General features: G+C 39.6%; 1 protein-coding gene across 1 annotated transcript in view; it reads left to right on the forward strand.

Moving 5' to 3' along the window:
- LOC139266176 (cyclic nucleotide-gated channel alpha-2-like) overlaps window positions 1-15491 on the forward strand; it is a 223676-nt gene extending 208185 nt beyond the window's left edge. Inside the window, exon 5 of the mRNA XM_070884010.1 lies at window positions 14071-15491. Coding sequence (XP_070740111.1) covers window positions 14071-15491 — 1421 coding nt within the window. The remainder of the gene's footprint in view (window positions 1-14070) is intronic.
- The last annotated feature ends 6199 nt before the right edge of the window (window positions 15492-21690 follow it).

Here is a 21690-nt window from a genome sequence, read left to right on the forward strand (position 1 = left end):
ACAGTGACTATCGTGACAGTGGGATTCTGAATATAGTGAGAATGTGATAGTGTATATAGTGATAAAGGGATAGTGTATATAGTGATAGTGGGATAGTGTATATAGTGATAGAGGGATTGTGTATACAGTGAGAGTGGGATAGTGTATATAGTGATAGTGGGATAGTGCATATAATAATAGTGGGATAGTGTATATAGTGATAGTGGGTTAGTGTGGACAATGATAGTGGGATAGTGTATAGAGTGATCATGGGATAGTGCATATAGTGAGAATGGGATAGTGTATATAGTGATAGAGGGATAGTGAATATAGTGATAAGGGATAGTGTATATAGTGATAGAGGGATAGTGTATATAGTGATTGTGGGATAGTGTATATTGTGATAGTGGGATTGTGTATCTAGTGATAGTGGGATTGTGTATACAGTGAGAGTGGGATAGTGTATATAGTGATAGTGGGATAGTGTATAAAGTGATAGTGGGATTGTGTATCTAGTGATAGTGGGATTGTGTATACAGTGAGAGTGGGATAGTGTATATAGTGATAGTGGGATAGTGTATCGAGTGATAGTGGGATTGTGTATACAGTGAGAGTGGGATAGTGTATATAGTGATAGTGGGATAGTGCATATAATAATAGTGGGATAGTGTATATAGTGATAGTGGGTTAGTGTGGACAATGATAGTGGGATAGTGTATAGAGTGATCATGGGATAGTGCATATAGTGAGAATGGGATAGTGTATATAGTGATAGAGGGATAGTGAATATAGTGATAATGGATAGTGTATATAGTGATTGTGGGATAGTGTATATTGTGATAGTGGGATTGTGTATCTAGTGATAGTGGGATTGTGTATACAGTGAGAGTGGGACAGTGTATATAGTGATAGTGGGATTGTGTATGTAGTGATAGTGAGATACTGTATATAGTGATGTTGGGATAGTGTGCATAGTGATAGTGGGCTAGTGGAAATAGTGATAGTGGGAAAATGTATACAGTGATCGTGGGATAGTGCATACAGTGATAGTGGAATAGTGTATATACTGAAAGTGGGATAGAGTATATAGTGATCGTGTATATAATGATAGAGGGATAGTGTATATAATGATAGCGGGATAGTGTATACAGATGGTGGGATAGAGTACATTGTGGTAGTGGGATAGTGTATATAGCGATATTGGGAAAGAGCATATAGTGATAGTGGGATAGTGTATATAGTGATAGTGGGATAGTGTATCTAGTGATCGTGGGAAAATGTATATAGTGATAGCGGGATAGTGTATATATTGATAGTGGGATAGTGTGTACAGTGATAGTGGGATAGTGTATACAGTGATAGTGGGATAGGGTATATAGTGATAGTGGGATAGGGGATATAGTGATATTGGGACAGTGTATATACTGATAGTGGGATAGTGTATATAGTGATATTGGGATAGTGTATATAGTATTAGTGAGATAGTGTATATACTGATAGTGGGATAGTGTATATAGTGATAGTGGCAAAATGTATATAGTGATAGTGTGATTGTGTATATAGTGATCGTGGGGTCGTGTATATAGTGAGAGTGGGAAAATGTATATAGTGACAGTGTGATTGTGTATATAGTGATAGTGGGATAGTGTATATAATGATAGTGGGATATTGTGTATAGTGATAGTCGGATAGTGTTTATAGTGATAGTGGGAAAATGTATATTGTGACAGTGGGATAGTGTATATACTGATAGTGGGATAGTGCGTATAGTGATAGTGGGATAGTTTATATAGTGAGAGTGGGAAAATGTATATAGTGATAGTGTGATTGTGTATATAGTGATAGTGGGATAGTGTGTATAGTGATAGTGGGAAAATGTATATTGTGACAGTGGGATAGTGTATATACTGATAGTGGGATAGTGCGTATAGTGATAGTGGGATAGAGTATATTGTGAGAGTGGGCAAATGTATACAGTGATCGTGTGATTGTGTGTATAGTGATAGTGAGATAGTCTATATAGTGATAAATGGGATAGTGTATATAGTGATAGTGGGATAGTGTATATAGTGATAGTGGGATAGTGTGTATAGTGATAGTGGGATAGTGTATATAGTGAGAGTGGGATATTGTGTACAGTGATAGTGGGATAGTGTATATCGTGATAGCGGGATAGTGTATTTAATGATAGTGGGAACATCTATATAGTGAAAGTGGGATTGTGTATATAGTGATAGTGAGACAGTATATATAGTGATAGTGGGATAGTGCGCATAGTGATAGTGGGATAGTGTATGTAGCGATAGTGGAATTGTGTATATAGTGAGAGTGGGATAGTGTATATAGTGATAGTGGGATAGTGTATATAGTGAGAGTGGGAAAATGTATATAGTGATAGTGGGATTGTGCATATAGTGATAGTGAGATAGTGTAGAAAGTGATACTGGGATAGTGTATTTAGTGATAGTGGGACAATGTATATAGTGATAGTCGGATTGTGTATATAATGATAGTGAGATAGTGTGTATAGTGATAGTGGGATAGTATATATAGTGATAGTGGGATAGTGTATATAGTGATATTGGGATAGTGTATATAGTGATAGTGGTAAAATGTGCATAGTGATAGTGGGATTGTGTATATAGTTATATTGGGATAGTGTACATAGTGATAGTGGGAAAATGTACATAGTGATAGTGGGATTGTGTATATAGTGATAGCGAGATAGTGTGTATAGTGATAGTGGGATAGTGTATATAGTGATAGTGGGATAGTGTGGACAATGATAGTGGGATAGTGTATATAGTGATCATGGGATAGTGTATATAGTGAGAGTGGGATAGTGTATATAGTGACAGTGGGATTCTGAATATAGTGAGAATGGGATAGTGTATATAGTGATAAAGGGATAGTGTATACAGTGATAGTGGGATAGTGTATATTGTGATAGAGGGATAGTGTATATAGTGATAGTGGGATAGTACGTATAATGATAGTGGGATAGTGTATATAGTGATAGTGGGATAGTGTGGACAATGATAGTGGGATAGTGTATCAAGTGATCATGGGATAGTGTATATTGTGAGAGTGGGATCGTGTATATAGTGACAGTGGGATTCTGTATATAGTGAGAATGGGATAGTGTATATAGTGATAGAGGGATAGTGTATATCGTGATAGTGGGATAGTGTATATAGTGAGAGTGGGATAGTGTATATAGTGATAGTGGGATTGTGTATGTAGTGATAGTGAGATACTGCATATAGTGATGGTGGGATAGTGTGCATAGTGATAGTGGGCTAGTGGAAATAGTGATAGTTGGAAAATGTATACAGTGATAGTGGGATAGTGCACATAGTGACAGTGGGATAGTGTATATACTGAAAGTGGGATAGAGTATATAGTGACAGTGGGATAGTGAATATAGTGATAGTGTAGATAATGATCGAGGGATAGTGTATATAATGATAGCGGGATAGTGTATACAGATGGTGGGATAGAGTATATTGTGATCGTGGGATAGTGTATATAGCGATAGTGGGATAGAGTATGTAGTGATAGCGGGATAGTGTGTATAGTGATAGTGGGATAGTGTATATAATGATAGTGGGATAGTGTATATAGTGATAGTGGGATAGTGAGAGTGGGATAGTGTATCTAGTGATCGTGGGAAAATGTATATAGTGAAAGCGGGATAGTGTATATAGTGAGAGTGGGATAATGTATATAGTGATAGTGGGATAGTGGGAAAATGTATATAGTGATAGTGGGATTGTGTATGTAGTGATAGTGAGATACTGTATATAGTGATAGTGGGATAGTGTGTATAGTGATCGTGGGATAGTGTATAAAGTGATAGTGGGATAGTGTATTTCGTGATAGTGGGATAGTGTATGTAGTGATAGTGTGAAAGTGTATATCGTGATAGTGAGATAGTATATATAGTGATAATGGGATAGTGTATATATTGATAGTGGGATAATGTATATAGTAATAGTGGGATAGTGTATATAGTGATAGTGGGATAGTGTATAAAGTGATAGTGGGATAGTGTATTTCGTGATAGTGGGATAGTGTATATAGTGATTGTGGGAAAGTATATATCGTGCTAGTGGGATAGTGTATATAGTGAAAATGGGATAGTGTATATAGTGATAGTGGGATAGTGTGTGCAGTGATAGTGGGATAGTGTATATAGTGAAAATGGGATAGTGTATATAGTGATAGTGGGATAGTGTATATAGTGATAGTGGGATAGTGTATCGAGAGATATTGGGATAGTGTATATAGTGATAGTGGGATCGTGTATATAGTGATAGTGGGATAGTGTATCGAGTGATAGTGGGATAGTGTATATAGTGATAGTGCGATAGTGTATCGAGAGATAGTGGGATAGTGTATCTAGTGATAGTGGGATAGTGTATAGTGTAATAGTGGGAAAGTGTATCTAGTAATATTGGCATAGTGTATATAGTGATAGTGGGATAGTATATATGGTGATAGTTGGATAGTGTATATAGTAATAGTGGGATAGTATTTATGGTGATAGTTGGATAGCATTTATAGAGATAGTGAGATACTGTATATAGTGATAGTGTGATCGTGTATCTCGTGATTGTGGGACAGTTTATATAGTCATAGTGGGATAGCGTATATAGTGATAGTGGAATATTGTGTCTCATGATAGTGGGATAGTTTATATAGTGATAGTGGGATAGTGCATCTAGTGATAGAGGGATATTGTACACGGTGATCGTGGGATAGTGTATATTGTGATCGTGGGATAGTGTATATAGTGATAGTGGGATAGTGTATATGGTGACAGTGTATAGTGTTTATGGTGACAGTGTATAGTGTGTATGGTGATAGTGGGATAGTGTATATGGTGATAGTGGGATAGTGTATATATAGTGATAGTGGGATAGAGTATACAGTTATAGTTGGATAGTTTATCTCGTGATAGTGGGATAGTGAATCTAATGATAGTGGGATAGTGTGTATAGTGATAGTGGGATAGTGTATATGGTGATCGTGGCATAGTGTATATTGTGATAGTGGGATAGTGTATATTGTGATAGTAGGATAGTCTATATGGTGATCGTGGGATAGTCTGTATGGTGATAGTGTGATAATGTATATAGTGACAGTGGGATAGTGTATATGGTGATAGTGGGATAGTGTAGATAGTGATCATGGGAAATGTATATATAGTGATAGTGGGATAGAGTATATAGTGATAGTGGGATAGTGTATATAGTAATAGTGTATCTAGAGATATTAGGATAGTGTACATAGTGATAGTGGGATAGTGTATACAGTGATAGTGGGATAGAGTATATAGTGATAGTGGGATAGTGTATATTGTGACAGTGGGATTGTGTATACAGTGATAGTGGGATAATGTAAATAGTGATCGTGGGATCGTGTATATAGTGATACTGGGATAGTGTATATAGTGATCGTGGGATAGTGTATCTGCTGATAGTGGGATAGAGTATATAGTGATAGTGGGATAGTGTATATAGTGATAGTGGGACAGTGTATTTATTGACAGTGGGATAGTGTATATAGTGATAGTGTATATGGTGAAAGTGGGATAGTGTATATAGTGATAGTGGGATAGTGTATAAAGTGATCGTGAGATAATGTAAAAAGTGACAGTAGGTTAGAGTATATAGTGATAGTGGGATAGTATATGTAGTGATAGTGGGATAGTGTATATAGTGATAGTGGGATAGTGTATATAGTGATAGTGGGATAGTGAGAGTGGGATAGTGTATCTCGTGATCGTGGGAAAATGTATATAGTGAAAGCGGGATAGTGTATATTGTGATAGTGGGATAATGTAGAAAGTGATAGTGGGATAGTGGGAAAATGTATATAGTGATAGTGGGATTGTGTATGTAGTGATAGTGAGATACTGTATATAGTGATAGTGGGATAGTGTGTATAGTGATCGTGGGATAGTGTATATAGTGATAGTGGGATAGTGTATATAGTGATAGTGGGATAGTGTATCGAGAGATAGTGGGATAGTGTATATAGTGATAGTGGGATCGTGTATATAGTGATAGTGGGCTAGTGTATCTCGTCTGAGTGGGATAGTGTATTTCGTGACAGTGGGATAGTGTATATAGTGATAGTGGGATCGTGTATCGCGAGATAGTGGGATAGTGTATATCGTGCTAGTGGGATAGTGTATATTGTGATAATGGGATAGTGTATAAAGTGATAGTGGGATAATGTATAGTGTAATAGTGGGAAAGTGTATATCGTGCTAGTGGGATAGTGTATATAGTAATATTGGCATAGTGTATATAGTGATAGTTGGATAGTGTATATAGTAATAGTGGGATAGTATTTATGGTGATAGTTGGATCGAGTATATAGAGATAGTGGGATACTGTATATAGTGATAGTGTGATCGTGTATCTCGTGATTGTGGGACAGTTTATATAGTCATAGTGGGATAGTGTATATAGTGATAGTGGAATAGTGTGTCTCATGATAGTGGGATAGTTTATGTAGTGATAGTGGGATAATGTATATAGTGATAGTGGGATAGTGTGTCCAGTGATAGTGGGATAGTGTATATAGTGAAAATGGGATAGTGTATATAGTGATAGTGGGATAGTGTGTCCAGTGATAGTGGGATAGTGTATGTAGTGATAGTGGGATAGTGTATATAGTGATAGTGGGATAGTGTATCGAGAGATATTGGGATAGTGTATATAGTGATAGTGGGATCGTGTATATAGTGATAGTGGGATAGTGTATCTAGTGATAGTGGGATAGTGTATATAGTGATAGTGGGCTAGTGTATCTCGTCTGAGTGGGATAGTGTATTTCGTGACAGTGGGATAGTGTATATAGTGATAGTGGTATAGTGTATCGAGAGATAGTGGGATAGTGTATCTAGTGATAGTGGGATAGTATATATGGTGATAGTTGGATAGTGTATATAGTAATAGTGGGATAGTATTTATGGTGATAGTTGGATAGCGTTTATAGAGATAGTGAGATACTGTATATAGTGATAGTGTGATCGTGTATCTCGTGATTGTGGGACAGTTTATATAGTCATAGTGGGATAGCGTATATAGTGATAGTGGAATAGTGTGTCTCATGATAGTGGGATAGTTTATATAGTGATAGTGGGATAGTGCATCTAGTGATAGAGGGATAGTGTACACGGTGATCGTGGGATAGTGTATATTGTGATAGTGGGATAGTGTATATAGTGATAGTGGGATAGTGTATATGGTGACAGTGTATAGTGTTTATGGTGACAGTGTATAGTGTGTATGGTGATAGTGGGATAGTGTATATGGTGATAGTGGGATAGTGTATATATAGTGATAGTGGGATAGAGTATACAGTGATAGTTGGATAGTTTATCTAGTGATAGTGGGATAGTGAATCTAATGATAGTGGGATAGTGTGTATAGTGATAGTGGGGTAGTGTATACGGTGATCGTGGCATAGTGTATATTGTGATAGTGGGATAGTGTATATTGTGATAGTAGGATAGTCTATATGGTGATCGTGGGATAGTCTGTATGGTGATAGTGTGATAATGTATATAGTGACAGTGGGATAGTGTATATGGTGATAGTGGGATAGTGTAGATAGTGATCATGGGAAATGTATCTATAGTGATAGTGGGATAGAGTATATGGTGATAGTGGGATAGTGTATATAGTAATAGTGTATCTAGAGATATTAGGATAGTGTACATAGTGATAGTGGGATCGTGTATACAGTGATAGTGGGATAGAGTATATAGTGATAGTGGGATAGTGTATATTGTGACAGTGGGATTGTGTATACAGTGATAGTGGGATAGTGTATATTGTGATAGTGGGATAGTGTATATGGTGATAGTGGGATAATGTAAATAGTGATCGTGGGATAGTGTATCTGCTGATAGTGGGATTGTGTATATAGTGATAGTGGGATAGTGTATATAATGATATTGGGATAGAGTATATAGTGATAGTGGGATAGTGTATATAGTGATAGTGGGACAGTGTATTTATTGACAGTGGGATAGTGTATATAGTGATAGTGTATATGGTGAAAGTGGGATAGTGTATATAGTGATAGTGGGATAGTGTATAAAGTGATCGTGAGATAATGTAAAAAGTGACAGTAGGTTAGAGTATATAGTGATAGTGGGATAGTATATGTAGTGATAGTGGGATAGTATATATAGTGATAGTGGGATAGTGTATATAGTGATAGTGGGATAGTGAGAGTGGGATAGTGTATCTAGTGATCGTGGGAAAATGTATACAGTGAAAGCGGGATAGTGTATCTAGTGATAGTGGGATAATGTAGAAAGTGATAGTGGGATAGTGGGAAAATGTATATAGTGATAGTGGGATTGTGTATGTAGTGATAGTGAGATACTGTATATAGTGATAGTGGGATAGTGTGTATAGTGATCGTGGGATAGTGTATAAAGTGATAGTGGGATAGTGTATTTCGTGATAGTGGGATAGTGTATTTCGTGATAGTGGGAAAGTGTATATCGTGATAGTGAGATCGTATATATAGTGATAATGGGATAGTGTATATATTGATAGTGGGATAATGTATATAGTAATAGTGGGATAGTGTATATAGTGATAGTGGGATAGTGTGTAAAGTGATAGTGGGATAGTATATTTCGTGATAGTGGGATAGTGTATATAGTGATTGTGGGAAAGTATATATCGTGCTAGTGGGATAGTGTATATAGTGAAAATGGGATAGTGTATGTAGTGATAGTGGGATAGTGTGTCCAGTGATAGTGGGATAGTGTATATAGTGATAGTGGGATAGTGTATATAGTGATAGTGGGATAGTGTATCGAGAGATAGTGGGATAGTGTATATAGTGATAGTGGGATCGTGTATATAGTGCTAGTGGGCTAGTGTATCTCGTCTGAGTGGGATAGTGTATTTCGTGACAGTGGGATAGTGTATATAGTGATAGTGGGATAGTGTATCGAGAGATAGTGGGATAGTGTATCTAGTGATAGTGGGATAGTGTATATCGTGCTAGTGGGATAGTGTATATAGTGATAATGGGATAGTGTATAAAGTGATAGTGGGATAATGTATAGTGTAATAGTGGGAAAGTGTATATCGTGCTAGTGGGATAGTGTATATAGTAATATTGGCATAGTGTATATAGTGATAGTGGGATAGTATATATGGTGATAGTTGGATAGTGTATATAGTAATAGTGGGATAGTATTTATGGTGATAGTTGGATAGCGTATATAGAGATAGTGGGATACTGTATATAGTGATAGTGGAATAGTGTGTCTCATGATAGTGGGATAGTTTATGTAGTGATAGTGGGATAGTGCATCTAGTGATAGAGGGATAGTGTACACGGTGATCGTGGGATAGTGTATATTGTGATAGTGGGATAGTGTATAGAGTGATAGTGGGATAGTGTATATGGTGACAGTGTATAGTGTTTATGGTGACAGTGTATAGTGTGTATGGTGATAGTGGGATAGTGTATATGGTGATAGTGGGATAGTGTATATAGTGATAGTGGGATAGAGTATACAGTGATAGTTGGATAGTTTATCTAGTGATAGTGGGATAGTGAATCTAATGATAGTGGGATAGTAGTGTGTATAGTGATAGTGGGATAGTGTATATGGTGATCGTGGGATAGTGTATATTGTGATAGTGGGATAGTGTATATTGTGATAGTAGGATAGTGTATATGGTGATAGTGGGATAGTCTGTATGATGATAGTGTGATAGTGTATATAGTGACAGTGGGATAGTGTAGATAGTGATAGTGGGATAGTGTATATAGTGATCGTGGGATAGTGTATATAGTGACAGTGGGATAGTGTATATAGTGTATATCGTAATAGTGTATCTAGAGATATTAGGATAGTGTACATAGTGATAGTAGGATACTGTATACAGTGATAGTGGGATAGAGTATATAGTGATAGTGGGATAGTGTATATTGTGACAGTGGGATTGTGTATACAGTGATAGTGGGATAGTGTTTATTGTGATAGTGGGATAGTCTATATGGTGATAGTGGGATAATGTAAATAGTGATCGTGGGATCGTGTATATAGTGATACTGGGATAATGTATATAGTGATCGTGGGATATTGTATCTGCTGATAGTTGGATTGTGTATATAGTGATAGTGGTATAGTGTATATGGTGACAGTGGGATAGTGTATATAATGATAGTGGGATAGAGTATATAGTGATAGTGGGATAGTGTATATAGTGATAGTGGGACAGTGTATTTATTGACAGTGGGATAGTGTATATGGTGAAAGTGGGATGAAGTATCTAGTGATAGTTGGATAGTGTATATAGTGATAGTGGGATAGTGTGTCTCGTGATAGTGGGATAGTGTATATGGTGATAGTGGGATAGTGTATATAATGATAGTGGGATAGAGTATATAGTGATAGTGGGATAGTGTATATAGTGATAGTGGGACAGTGTATTTATTGACAGTGGGATAGTGTATATAGTGATAGTGTATATGGTGAAAGTGGGATAGTGTATATAGTGATAGTGGGATAGTGTATCTCGTCTGAGTGGGATAGTGTATTTCGTGATAGTGGGATAGTGTATATAGTGATAGTGGGATTGAGTATCTAGTGATAGTTGGATAGTGTATATAGTGATAGTGGGATAGTGTGTCTCGTGATAGTGGGATAGTTTATATAGCGATAGTGGGATAGTGTGTCTCGTGATAGTGGGATAGTTTATATAGTGATAGTGGGATAGTATATCTAGTGATAGTGGGATAGTGTATGTAATGATAGTGGGATAGTATATATATTGATAGTGGGATAGTGTATCTAGTGATAGCGGGATAGTGTATCTTATGATAGTGGGATAGTGTGTATAGTGATAGTGGAATAGTGTATATGGTGATCATTGGATAGTGTATATTGTGATAGTGGGATCGTGTATATAGTGATAGTGGGATAGTGTATATAGTGATAATGGGATAGTGTATAAAGTGATAGTGGGATAATGTATAGTGTAATAGTGGGAAAGTGTTTATCGTGCTAGTGGGATAGAAACATAGAAAATAGGTGCAGGAGTAGGCCATTCGGCCCTTCTAGCCTGCACCGCCATTCAATGAGTTCATGGCTGATAGTGTATATAGTAACATTGGCATAGTGTATATAGTGATAGTGGGATAGTATATATGGTGATAGTTGGATAGTGTATATAGTAATAGTGGGATAGTATTTCTGGTGATAGTTGGATAGAGTATATAGAGATAGTGGGATACTGTATATAGTGATAGTGTGATCGTGTATCTCGTGATTGTGGGACAGTTTATATAGTCATAGTGGGATAGTGTATATAGTGATAGTGGAATAGTGTGTCTCATGATAGTGGGATAGTTTATGTAGTGATAGTGGGATAGTGCATCTAGTGATAGAGGGATAGTGTACACGGTGATCGTAGGATAGTGTATATGGTGATAGTGGGATAGTCTGTATGGTGATAGTGGGATAGTTTATATAGTGATAGTGGGATAAGTGTATAAAGTGATAGTGGGATAGTGTATATAGTGATAGTGGGATAAGTGTATATAGTGATCATGCGAAATGTATATATAGTGATAGTGGGATAGAATATATAGTGATAGTGGGATAGTGTATATAGTAATAGTGTATCTAGAGATATTAGGATAGTGTACATAGTGATAGTGGGATAGTGTATACAGTGATAGTGGGATAGAGTATATAGTGATAGTGGGATAGTGTATATTGTGATAGTGGGATTGTGTATACAGTGATAGTGGGATAGTGTATATTGTGATAGTGGGATAGTGTATATGGTGATAGTGGGATAATGTAAATAGTGATCATGGAATCGTGTATATACTGATACTGGGATAGTGTATATAGTAATCGTGGGATAGTGTATCTGCTGATAGTGGGATTGTGTATATGGTGATAGTGGGATAGTGTATATGGTGATAGTGGGATAGTGTATATAATGATAGTGGGATAGAGTATTTGGTGATAGTGGGATAGTGTATATAGTGATAGTGGGACAATGTATTTATTGACAGTGGGATAGTGTATATAGTGATAGTGTATATGGTGAAAGTGGGATAGTGTATATAGTGATAGTGGGATAGTGTATAAAGTGATCGTGAGATAATGTAAAAAGTGACAGTAGGTTAGAGCATATAGTGATCGTGGGATAGTATATATAGTGATAGTGGGATAGTGTATATAGTGATAGTGGGATGGAGTATCTAGTGATAGTTGGATAGTGTATATAGTGATAGTGGGATAGTGTGTCTCGTGATAGTGGGATAGTTTATATCGTGATAGTGGGATAGTATATCTAGTGATAGTGGGATAGTGTATGTAATGATAGTGGGATAGTATATATATTGATAGTGGGATAGTGTATCTAGTGATAGCGGGATAGTGTATCTTATGATAGTGGGATAGTGTGTATCGTGATAGTGGAATAGTGTATATGGTGATCATGGGATAGTGTATATTGTGATAGTGGGATCGTGTATATAGTGATAGTGGGACAGTGTGTCTCGTGATAGTGGGATAGTTTATATCGTGATAGTGGGATAGTGTGTCTCGTGATAGTGGGATAGTTTATATAGTGATAGTGGGATAGTATATCTAGTGATAGTGGGATAGTGTATGTAATGATAGTGGGATAGTATATATATTGATAGTGGGATAGTGTATCTAGTGATAGCGGGATAGTGTATCTTATGATAGTGGGATAGTGTGTATCGTGATAGTGGAATAGTGTATATGGTGATCATGGGATAGTGTATATTGTGATAGTGGGATCGTGTATATAGTGATAGTGGGATAGTGTATATGGTGATAGTGAGATAGAGTGTATGGTGATAGTGGGATAGTGTATATAGTGACAGTGGGATAGTGTATATAGTGATAGTGGGTAGAGTATATAGTAATAGTGGGATAGTGTATATAGTGATAGTGGGATAGTGTATAAAGTGATAGTGGGATAGTGTATTTCGTGATAGTGGGATAGTGTATATAGTGATAGTGGGAAAGTATATATCGTGCTCGTGGGATAGTGTATATAGTGATAATGGGATAGTGTATATAGTGATAATGGGATAGTGTGCCCAGTGATAGTGGGATAGTGTATATAGTGATAGTGGGAAAGTGTATATCGTGATAGTGGGATAGTGTATATAGTGATAGTGGGATAGTGTATCGAGAGATAGTGGGATCGTGTATATAGTGAAAGTGGGATAGTGTATCTAGTGATAGTGGGATAGTGTATCTAGTGATAGTGGGATAGTGTATATAGTGATAGTGGGATAGTGTATCTCGTCTGAGTGGGATAGTGTATTTCGTGATAGTGGGATAGTGTCTTTGGTAATATTGGCATAGTGTATATAGTAATAGTGGGATAGTATTTATGGTGATAGTTGGATAGAGTATCTAATGATAGTGGGATTGTGTATATAGTGATAGTGGGATTGTGTTTTTAGTGATATTGTGATAGTGTATCTCATGATAGTGGGATAGAGTATCTCGTGATAGTGGGATAGTGTATATTGTGATCGTGGGATAGTGTATGTAGTGATAGTGGGAAAATGTATATAATGATAGTGGGAAAGTGTGTATAGTCATCGTGGGATAGTGTATATACCATAGTGATAGTGTATACAGTGATAGTGGGATATGTATATAGTTGATAGTGGGATAGTGTATATACATAGTGATAGTATATATCGTGATAGTGTGATAGTGTATATAGTGACAGTGGGATAATGTATATACATAGTAATAGTATATATCGTGATAGTGGGATCGTGTATATAGTGATAATGCGATTGTGTCTGTAGTGTTAGTGGGATAGGGTATATCGTGATAGTGCGCTTGTGTATTTAGTGATAGTGGGATAGTATATATAGTGATAGTGAGATAGTGTATATAGTGATAGTGGGCCATTGTATATAGATGGTGATAGCGAGTTATTGTACTGGAAGTTTTACAATGTACATGAGGACTTGATTTGCTTGTGTTGCAATCAGTAATATTGCCTCTTTATGCTTGAACAGGTTTTCTTGAACAGGGTCTTCTCGTCAAAGATTTAAAGAAGTTACGAGATAATTGTATCAAGACATTTCAGTTTAAGTTAGACATCATTTCTATCTTACCTACTGATCTTGGTTACATAGCTGTGGGATTTAATTACCCAGAGCTACGATTCAATCGCCTCCTGAAATTCCCACGCATGTTTGAGTTTTGTGATCGGACAGAAACCAGAACAAACTACCCGAATGTCTTCAGGATCAGCAATCTGCTGCTGTATCTGTTGGTCATCATTCACTGGAACGCCTGTATTTACTTTGCAATCTCCAAGACCATTGGCTTTGGTTCCGATCGTTGGGTTTATCCGAACATCTCTGAGCCTTATCATGGCTATCTGGCAAGGGAATACATTTACTCTCTGTACTGGTCAACACTGACATTGACCACTATTGGAGAGACACCAGCGCCTGTCCTGGATATCGAGTTCCTGTTCGTGGTCTTTGATTTTCTGGTGGGAGTTCTCATCTTTGCCACGATAGTGGGCAATGTCGGATCAATGATATCCAACATGAATGCATCCCGCGCAGATTTCCAGGCCAGGGTCGATGCCATCAAACATTACATGCAGTTTCGAAAGGTCAGCAAGGAGGTGGAATCGCGGGTCATTAAATGGTTTGACTACCTCTGGGCTAACAAAAAAACGGTGGATGAGCGCGAGGTGCTGAAAAACCTGCCGGACAAACTGAAGGCAGAAATCGCCATCAATGTCCACTTGGAGACTCTGAAGAAGGTGCGAATCTTTCAAGACTGTGAGGCTGGCCTGTTGGTGGAGTTAGTATTGAAGCTAAGACCTCAGGTTTTCAGCCCTGGAGATTATATCTGTCGCAAGGGAGATATCGGGAAAGAAATGTATATTATCAAGGAGGGCAAGCTGGCCGTGGTGGCCGAGGATGGCGTGACCCAGTTTGTCACCCTGACTGCGGGCGGCTGCTTTGGGGAGATCAGTATCCTGAACATTAAGGGCAGTAAGATGGGTAACAGAAGGACAGCGAATATCCGCAGCATTGGATACTCGGACCTCTTCCGTCTGTCCAAAGATGATCTCATGGAAGCCTTGATCGAGTTTCCGGAGGCTAAGAAAGTTCTCGAAGAGCGAGGCAAGGAGATTTTAATAAAAGAAGGACTGCTGGACGAGGAGAGTGTGGAAGTGGTAATGGGAGAGAAAGACATGGAGGAGAAGGTGCAGAGACTGGAATCAAACCTCGACAACTTACACACACGATTGGCCAGACTTTTAAATGACTACAACTCCACACAGCAGAAATTAAAACACAGAATCACAAGCATTGAAAAGAAGGTCAGGCAGCTTAATAATGGCTCGGTATCTGACAGTTCGGAAAGTGTCAATGGGACCGAGGGAATTCAAAGCGACAATGACAATCAGTGAGAAGCTGGGGCAGCTCAACCATTTGGTGAAGGCTTCACCAAATCTGTGCTTAGATTGTGTGACATATAAACATAGAAACATAGAAAATAGGTGCAGGAGTAGGACATTCGGCCCTTCGACACTGTGATATATCACCATGACCATGTCAAGAACCTCAAATGGGAAGGACCAACTAATAAAAAGGCATTGGGAGCTATCTATCCCTAACGGAATGGTATTTATGTTTCCAGTGTTGTACTTGGTTATTTTTGATTAATCTCTGAGCTGTGATTGCCAGCCTAGTTTTCATGTAACAGGCATTCAATAACTGTCCAGGCAAACGCAGCCACAACCAATCCTACTTCCACTGAAGGATCTTCACAGCTTCCAGCAGGGTCACTGGGCAGTGATCAGGAGCAGGAACCCTGGCTGATTTCCCTCTCTCTAACCCAGGGGTCACTGGGCAGTGATCAGGAGTAGGAACCCTGGCTGATTTCCCATCTCTCTCTAACCCAGGGGTCACTGGACAGTGATCAGGAGCAGGAACCCTGGCTGATTTCCCATCTCGATAACCCAGGGGTCACTGGGCAGTGATCAGGAGCAGCAACGCTGGCTGATTTTCCCTCTCTCTCGAATCCAGGGGTCACTGGGCAGTGATCAGGAGCAGGTACCCTGCCTGAATCCACCTCTCTCTAACCCAGGGGTCACTGGGCAGCGATCAGAATCAGGAACCCTGGCTGATTTCCCCTCTCTCTCTAACCCATGGTTCACTGGGCAATGATCAGGAGCAGGAACCCTGGCTGATAACCCCTCTCTCTCTAACCCAGGGGTCACTAGGCAGTCATCAGGAGCAGGAACCTTGGCTGATTTCCCCTCTCTCTCTAACCCAGGGGTCACTGGGCAGCGATCAGAATCAGGAACCCTGGCTGATTTCCTCTCTCTCTAACCCAGGGTCACTGGACAGTGATCAGGAGCAGAGTAGTACTGGGGTAAGTGTAAACCACAAGGTGATAGGAAGGGATAATATGTATGAATATAAAGGAGCTGCAGGAGGTGTCAAAATTAAAAATCATGGTTTAAAAACTAGTATTAAAACACTCTACCTAAACGCATGCAGCATTCGAAATAAAGTAAATGAGTTGACGACACAAATCATTACAAATGGGTATGATTTGATGGCCATTACAGAAACGTGGTTGCAGGGTGGCCAAGACTGGGAATTAAACATACAGGGGTATCTGACAATTCAGAAAGATAGACAAGAAAGGAAAGGAGGTGGGGTAGCTCTGTTAATAAAGGATGATATCAGGGCAGTTGTGAGAGACGATATTGGCTCTAATGAACAAAATGTTGAATCATTGTGGGTGGAGATTAGAGATAGTAAGGGGAAAAAGTCACTGGTGGGCGTAGTTTATAGACCCCCAAATAATAACTTCACGGTGGGGCGGTCAATAATCAAGGGAATAATGGAGGCATGTGAAAAAGGAACGGCAGTAATCATGGAGGATTTTAACCTACATATCGATTGGTCAAATCAAATCGCACGGGGTAGCCTTTTGGAGGAATTCATAGAATGCATACGGGATTGTTTCTTAGAACAGTATGTTACAGAACCTACAAGGGAGCAAGCTATCCTAGATCTGGTCCTGTGTAATGAGACAGGAATAATAAACGATCTCCAAGTAAAAGATCCTCTCGGAATGAGTGATCACAGTATGGTTGAATTTGTAATACAGATTGAGGGTGAGGAAGTAGTGTCTCAAACGAGCGTACTATGCTTAAACAAAGAGGACGACAGTGGATGAGGGCAGAGTTGGCTAAAGTAGACTGGGAACACAGACTAAATGGTGGCACAATTGAGGAACAGTGGAGGACTTTTAAGGAGCTCTTCCATAGTCCTCAACAAAAATATATTCCAGTGAAAAAGGGCGGTAAGAGAAGGGATAACCAGCCGTGGATAACCAAGGAAGTAAAGGAGAGTATCAAATTAAAAACCAATGCGTATAAGGTGGCCAAGGTTAGTGGGAAACTAGAAGATTGGGAAAATTTTAAACGACAGCAAAGAATGACTAAGAAAGCAATAAAGAAAGGAAAGATAGATTACGAAAGTAAACTTGCGCAAAACATAAAAACAGATAATAAAAGCTTTTATCGATATATAAAATGGAAAAGAGTGACTAAAGTAAATGTTGGTCCCTTAGAAGATGAGAAGGGGGATTAATAATTGGAAATGTGGAAATGGCTGAGACTTTAAACAATTATTTTGCTTCGGTCTTCACAGTGGAAGACACTAAAACCATGCCAAAAATTGCTGGCCACGGGAATGCGGGAAGGGAGGACCTTGAGATAATCACTATCACTAGGGGGGTAGTGCTGGACAGGCTAATGGGACTCAAGGTAGACAAGTCCCCTGGTCCTGATGAAATGCATCCCAGGGTATTAAAAGAGATGGCGGAAGTTATAGCAGATGCATTCGTTATAATCTACCAAAATTCTCTGCACTCTGGGCAGGTACCAGCGGATTGGAAAGCAGCTAATGTAACGCCTCTGTTGAAAAAAGGGGGCAGACAAAAGGCAGGTAACTATAGGCCGGTTAGTTTAACATCTGCAGTGGGGAAAATGCTTGAAGCTATCATTAAGGAAGAAATAGTGGGACATCTAGATAGGAATAGTGCAATCAAGCAGACGCAACATGGATTCATGAAGGGGAAATCATGTTTAACTAATTTACTGCAATTCTTTGAGGATATAACGAGCATGGTGGATAGAGGTGTACCAATGGATGTGGTGTATTTAGATTTCCAAAAGGCATTCGATAAGACGCCATGCAAAAGGTTACTGCAGAAGATAAAGGTACGCAGAGTCAGAGGAAATGTATTAGCATAGATCGCGAATTGGCTGGCTCACAGAAAGCAGAGAGTGGGGATAAATGGATCCTTTTCAGGTTGAAAATCGGTGGTTAGTGGTGTGCCACAGGGATCGGTGCTGGAACCACAACTGTTTACAATATACATAGATGACCTGGAAGAGGGGACAGAGTGTAGTGTAACAAAATTTGCAGATGACACAAAGATGAGTGGGAAAGCGGGTAGTGTAGAGGACACAGAGAGGCTGCAAAGAGATTTAGATAGGTTAAGCGAATGGGCTAAGGTTTGGCAGATGGAATACAATGTCGGAAAATGTGAGGTCATCCACCTTGGAAAAAAACCCAAAAGGGAATATTATTTGAATGGGGAGAAATTACAACATGCTGCGGTGCAGAGGGACCTGGAGGTCCTTGTGCATGAATCCCAAAAAGTTAGTTTGCAGATGCAGCAGGTAATCAGGAAGGCGAATGGAATGTTGGCCTTCATTGCGAGAGGGATGGAGTACAAAAGCAGGGAGGTCCTGCTGCAACTGTACAGGGTATTGGTGAGGCCGCACCTGGAGTACTGCGTGCAGTTTTGGTCACCTTACTTAAGGAAGGATATTGTTAGATCTCTTAATTTCCAATGAAATACGAACTCCGATGGTGGTTTTAACTTTTTAATCTTGGCAGAGAGCAACAAGCTGCTGGCTGATTGCCAGTTTCTTTGTCTTACTGAGACACATGGTCAAAATGGTTGTATTTTATACCTAGATAAATTTACAGAAAAGAACTCGCCTTCTTTGACCTTATTGGCTCACTACCCAAGGTCCAAAAATGTCAAGTTGATTGATGAGTTAATGCAACATGCCGAACTGCATGTAGCAGCCTTGACTTGGGGGTCTGTGAATTTTCACAGTTTGTCTAAATGAGCCTGTTTGAATTCTCTATCAATCCCCCCTTTGATTCTTTCACAAACTGAATCATAAAACATCAGGTATCACTGGTTAAACATTCTACAAAATAATTTCATACATGTTAATAGAGTTTCCTTCTAAAATTTGTTGATGTGTTTCACCACATGTCCGGACTAGTAGCTTCCACACAAATTTACACCAACCCGAGTTCCATCGTGGCCACAATGGAAGTCTGGTTTTAGTAGGTTAATTAACCTTATTCCAATTTAATCCAAATCAATATCTTAATTCAACCAGTAAACAACCTATCCTTAAGCATAACATACCCCTGTGCCACGTACAGATGGTCTGCTGGGACCTGCAAGGTGTCTCACCTGTGGGACAGCAGCTACAGCCGCTTGGTCGCAACAACATTTAATCAACATAAACAAACAATATAAAAGTAAAAGGTATTTACATGTAATTCCCTTGGTACTCAACTATTTCCCTTTGGTGCAGAGGGTCGGCTAGTAAGAAGTAGGCCTATGCCTAGAATACCTACAATCAATACTACAGTAAATTTATACATTTTCGCGAAAAGTAATTGTCCTTATTAGATTTCAGCTTCAGTTACGGGTGCTCGTTTAACGTGTGAAGAGTGGATCCAGGCTTTCTTTCCTTGGACTTTAACAGCTGCCTGGGTGGTCAATAACACTTGATAAGGTCCCTCCCACTTGGCACCCAAAGGTTCTTTATGCAACTTTTTCACCTACACCCAGACTCCAGGGATGATATCGTGTCCTCTTTCGGGTGGATTACCCCAAGCTGCCGATACCTGTCGGGAAACAGAACTAATAGCATTGGTTAGGTTCTGACAGTATGATAACAAAGTGTCACTCATTAAGTGAACATCAGCTTTCCGTAAATCGATAGTTCCTGGCAGCGACATGGGTCTTCCTGTTATAATTTCAAATGGGCTTAGACCTGTAGTTCTGTTCGGGGTTGCCCTAATGCTACATAGCACTATTGATAGTGCCTGGGGTTATGGTGTTCCTTCTTGGTGATATTTGGCAAGCCGTTGTTTCAGAGTTCGATTCATTCGCTCTACTTGTCCTGATGATTGTGGATGATAAGGACAGTGTAAATCCCACGTAATGTTCAGTAACCTACAGACTTCTTGGCAGACAGCACCTGTGAAGTGTGTTCCCTGATCTGAGTCAATGCTACTCGGGACTCCCCATCGGGGAATGTAATCCTTACACAAGACCTTTGCAGTGTGATTGGCTGTGGCTCTTTTAGTTGGGACAGCTTCCACCCATCTAGAGAATCTGTCGACCATGACAAGAATGTTCGTGTATCCTTGGCATGAAGGAAGAGATATATAATCAACCTGCAGATACTGGAATGGTCCGACAAGGGCAGGGGACCTCAGTTGGGGCATTACCGTGATGGGTCTAGAATTATTTTTCTGGCAGACCACACAGCGGTCTGTTACCAGCTGGGCATGTTTTTTAAATCCCCGACCCCATCAGCTTTTCTGGAACTGTGCCGTCATCTGTTGTGAGGCCAAGTGTCCCCACGAGTGGGTCTGTTGGGCTAAAAAAGGCATAAGTGCTTGTGGCGCGACTGGCTTGTCGGTAACTCTTTGTCTCCAGACACCATCTTCGCATAGCTTAATTCCTGCCTCGATCCATGTCCATTTTTCCTCTCGGGAGCACTCGCCTTGCATTGTTTGAAGGTCTCGTGTCAGAGTCCTGAGTGCTTTCAATCTGCACATCTGTGTTGATTCTTCTGGAGGAATGCCCTGTGAGACGGAATCTTTAGCTGCCTGGTCGGCTAGGGCATTTCCCTGAGCTTCTGTGATATTTTCCTTGGTATGGGCCTTACACTTCAGGATGGACACTTCCTGAGGTAATTGTATGGCCTCCAGTAAGTCTCGGACTTCTTTTCCATTTCGGATAGGTGTACCAGCAGCAGTGAGGAATCCTCTTTTCCGCCATAACATACCAAAGTCGTGAGCAACTCCAAAAGCATAACGCGAATCTGTGTAGACATTAGCTGTCTGTCCTTCTGCTATTCGACATGCTTCTGACAGAGCCCGTAACTCGGCCTGTTGTGCTGACGTTCCTGAGGGTAAACATCCTTTTGCCACTACCTCATATAAGTTTGTAACTACCCATCCTGCTTTTCTGGTACCATTGTCAACAAAGGAGGAACCATCTGTAAACAGGATGAGGTCTGGGTTGTGCAGAGGCTCCTCTGCTGCTAAGGCTGCTTCTTCTGTTTCTTTTAAAATCTCCACACAGTCATGCTCTTCACATTCTCCCCGCTCTTGCTCCCTCGATTCTGACATCGGGAGCATAGTTGCGGGATTAACCGGGCTGGCCCGGACGATATGGAGATTAGGAGATTAGGAGCTTCCAAAACTGCTGTCCAGCGGGTCCATCTTGCTGCTGTCACCTGAGACATTCTATTCATA

The sequence above is a fragment of the Pristiophorus japonicus genome, chromosome 6 (assembly GCF_044704955.1).
Source record: "Pristiophorus japonicus isolate sPriJap1 chromosome 6, sPriJap1.hap1, whole genome shotgun sequence".
NCBI lineage: Eukaryota > Metazoa > Chordata > Chondrichthyes > Pristiophoridae > Pristiophorus > Pristiophorus japonicus.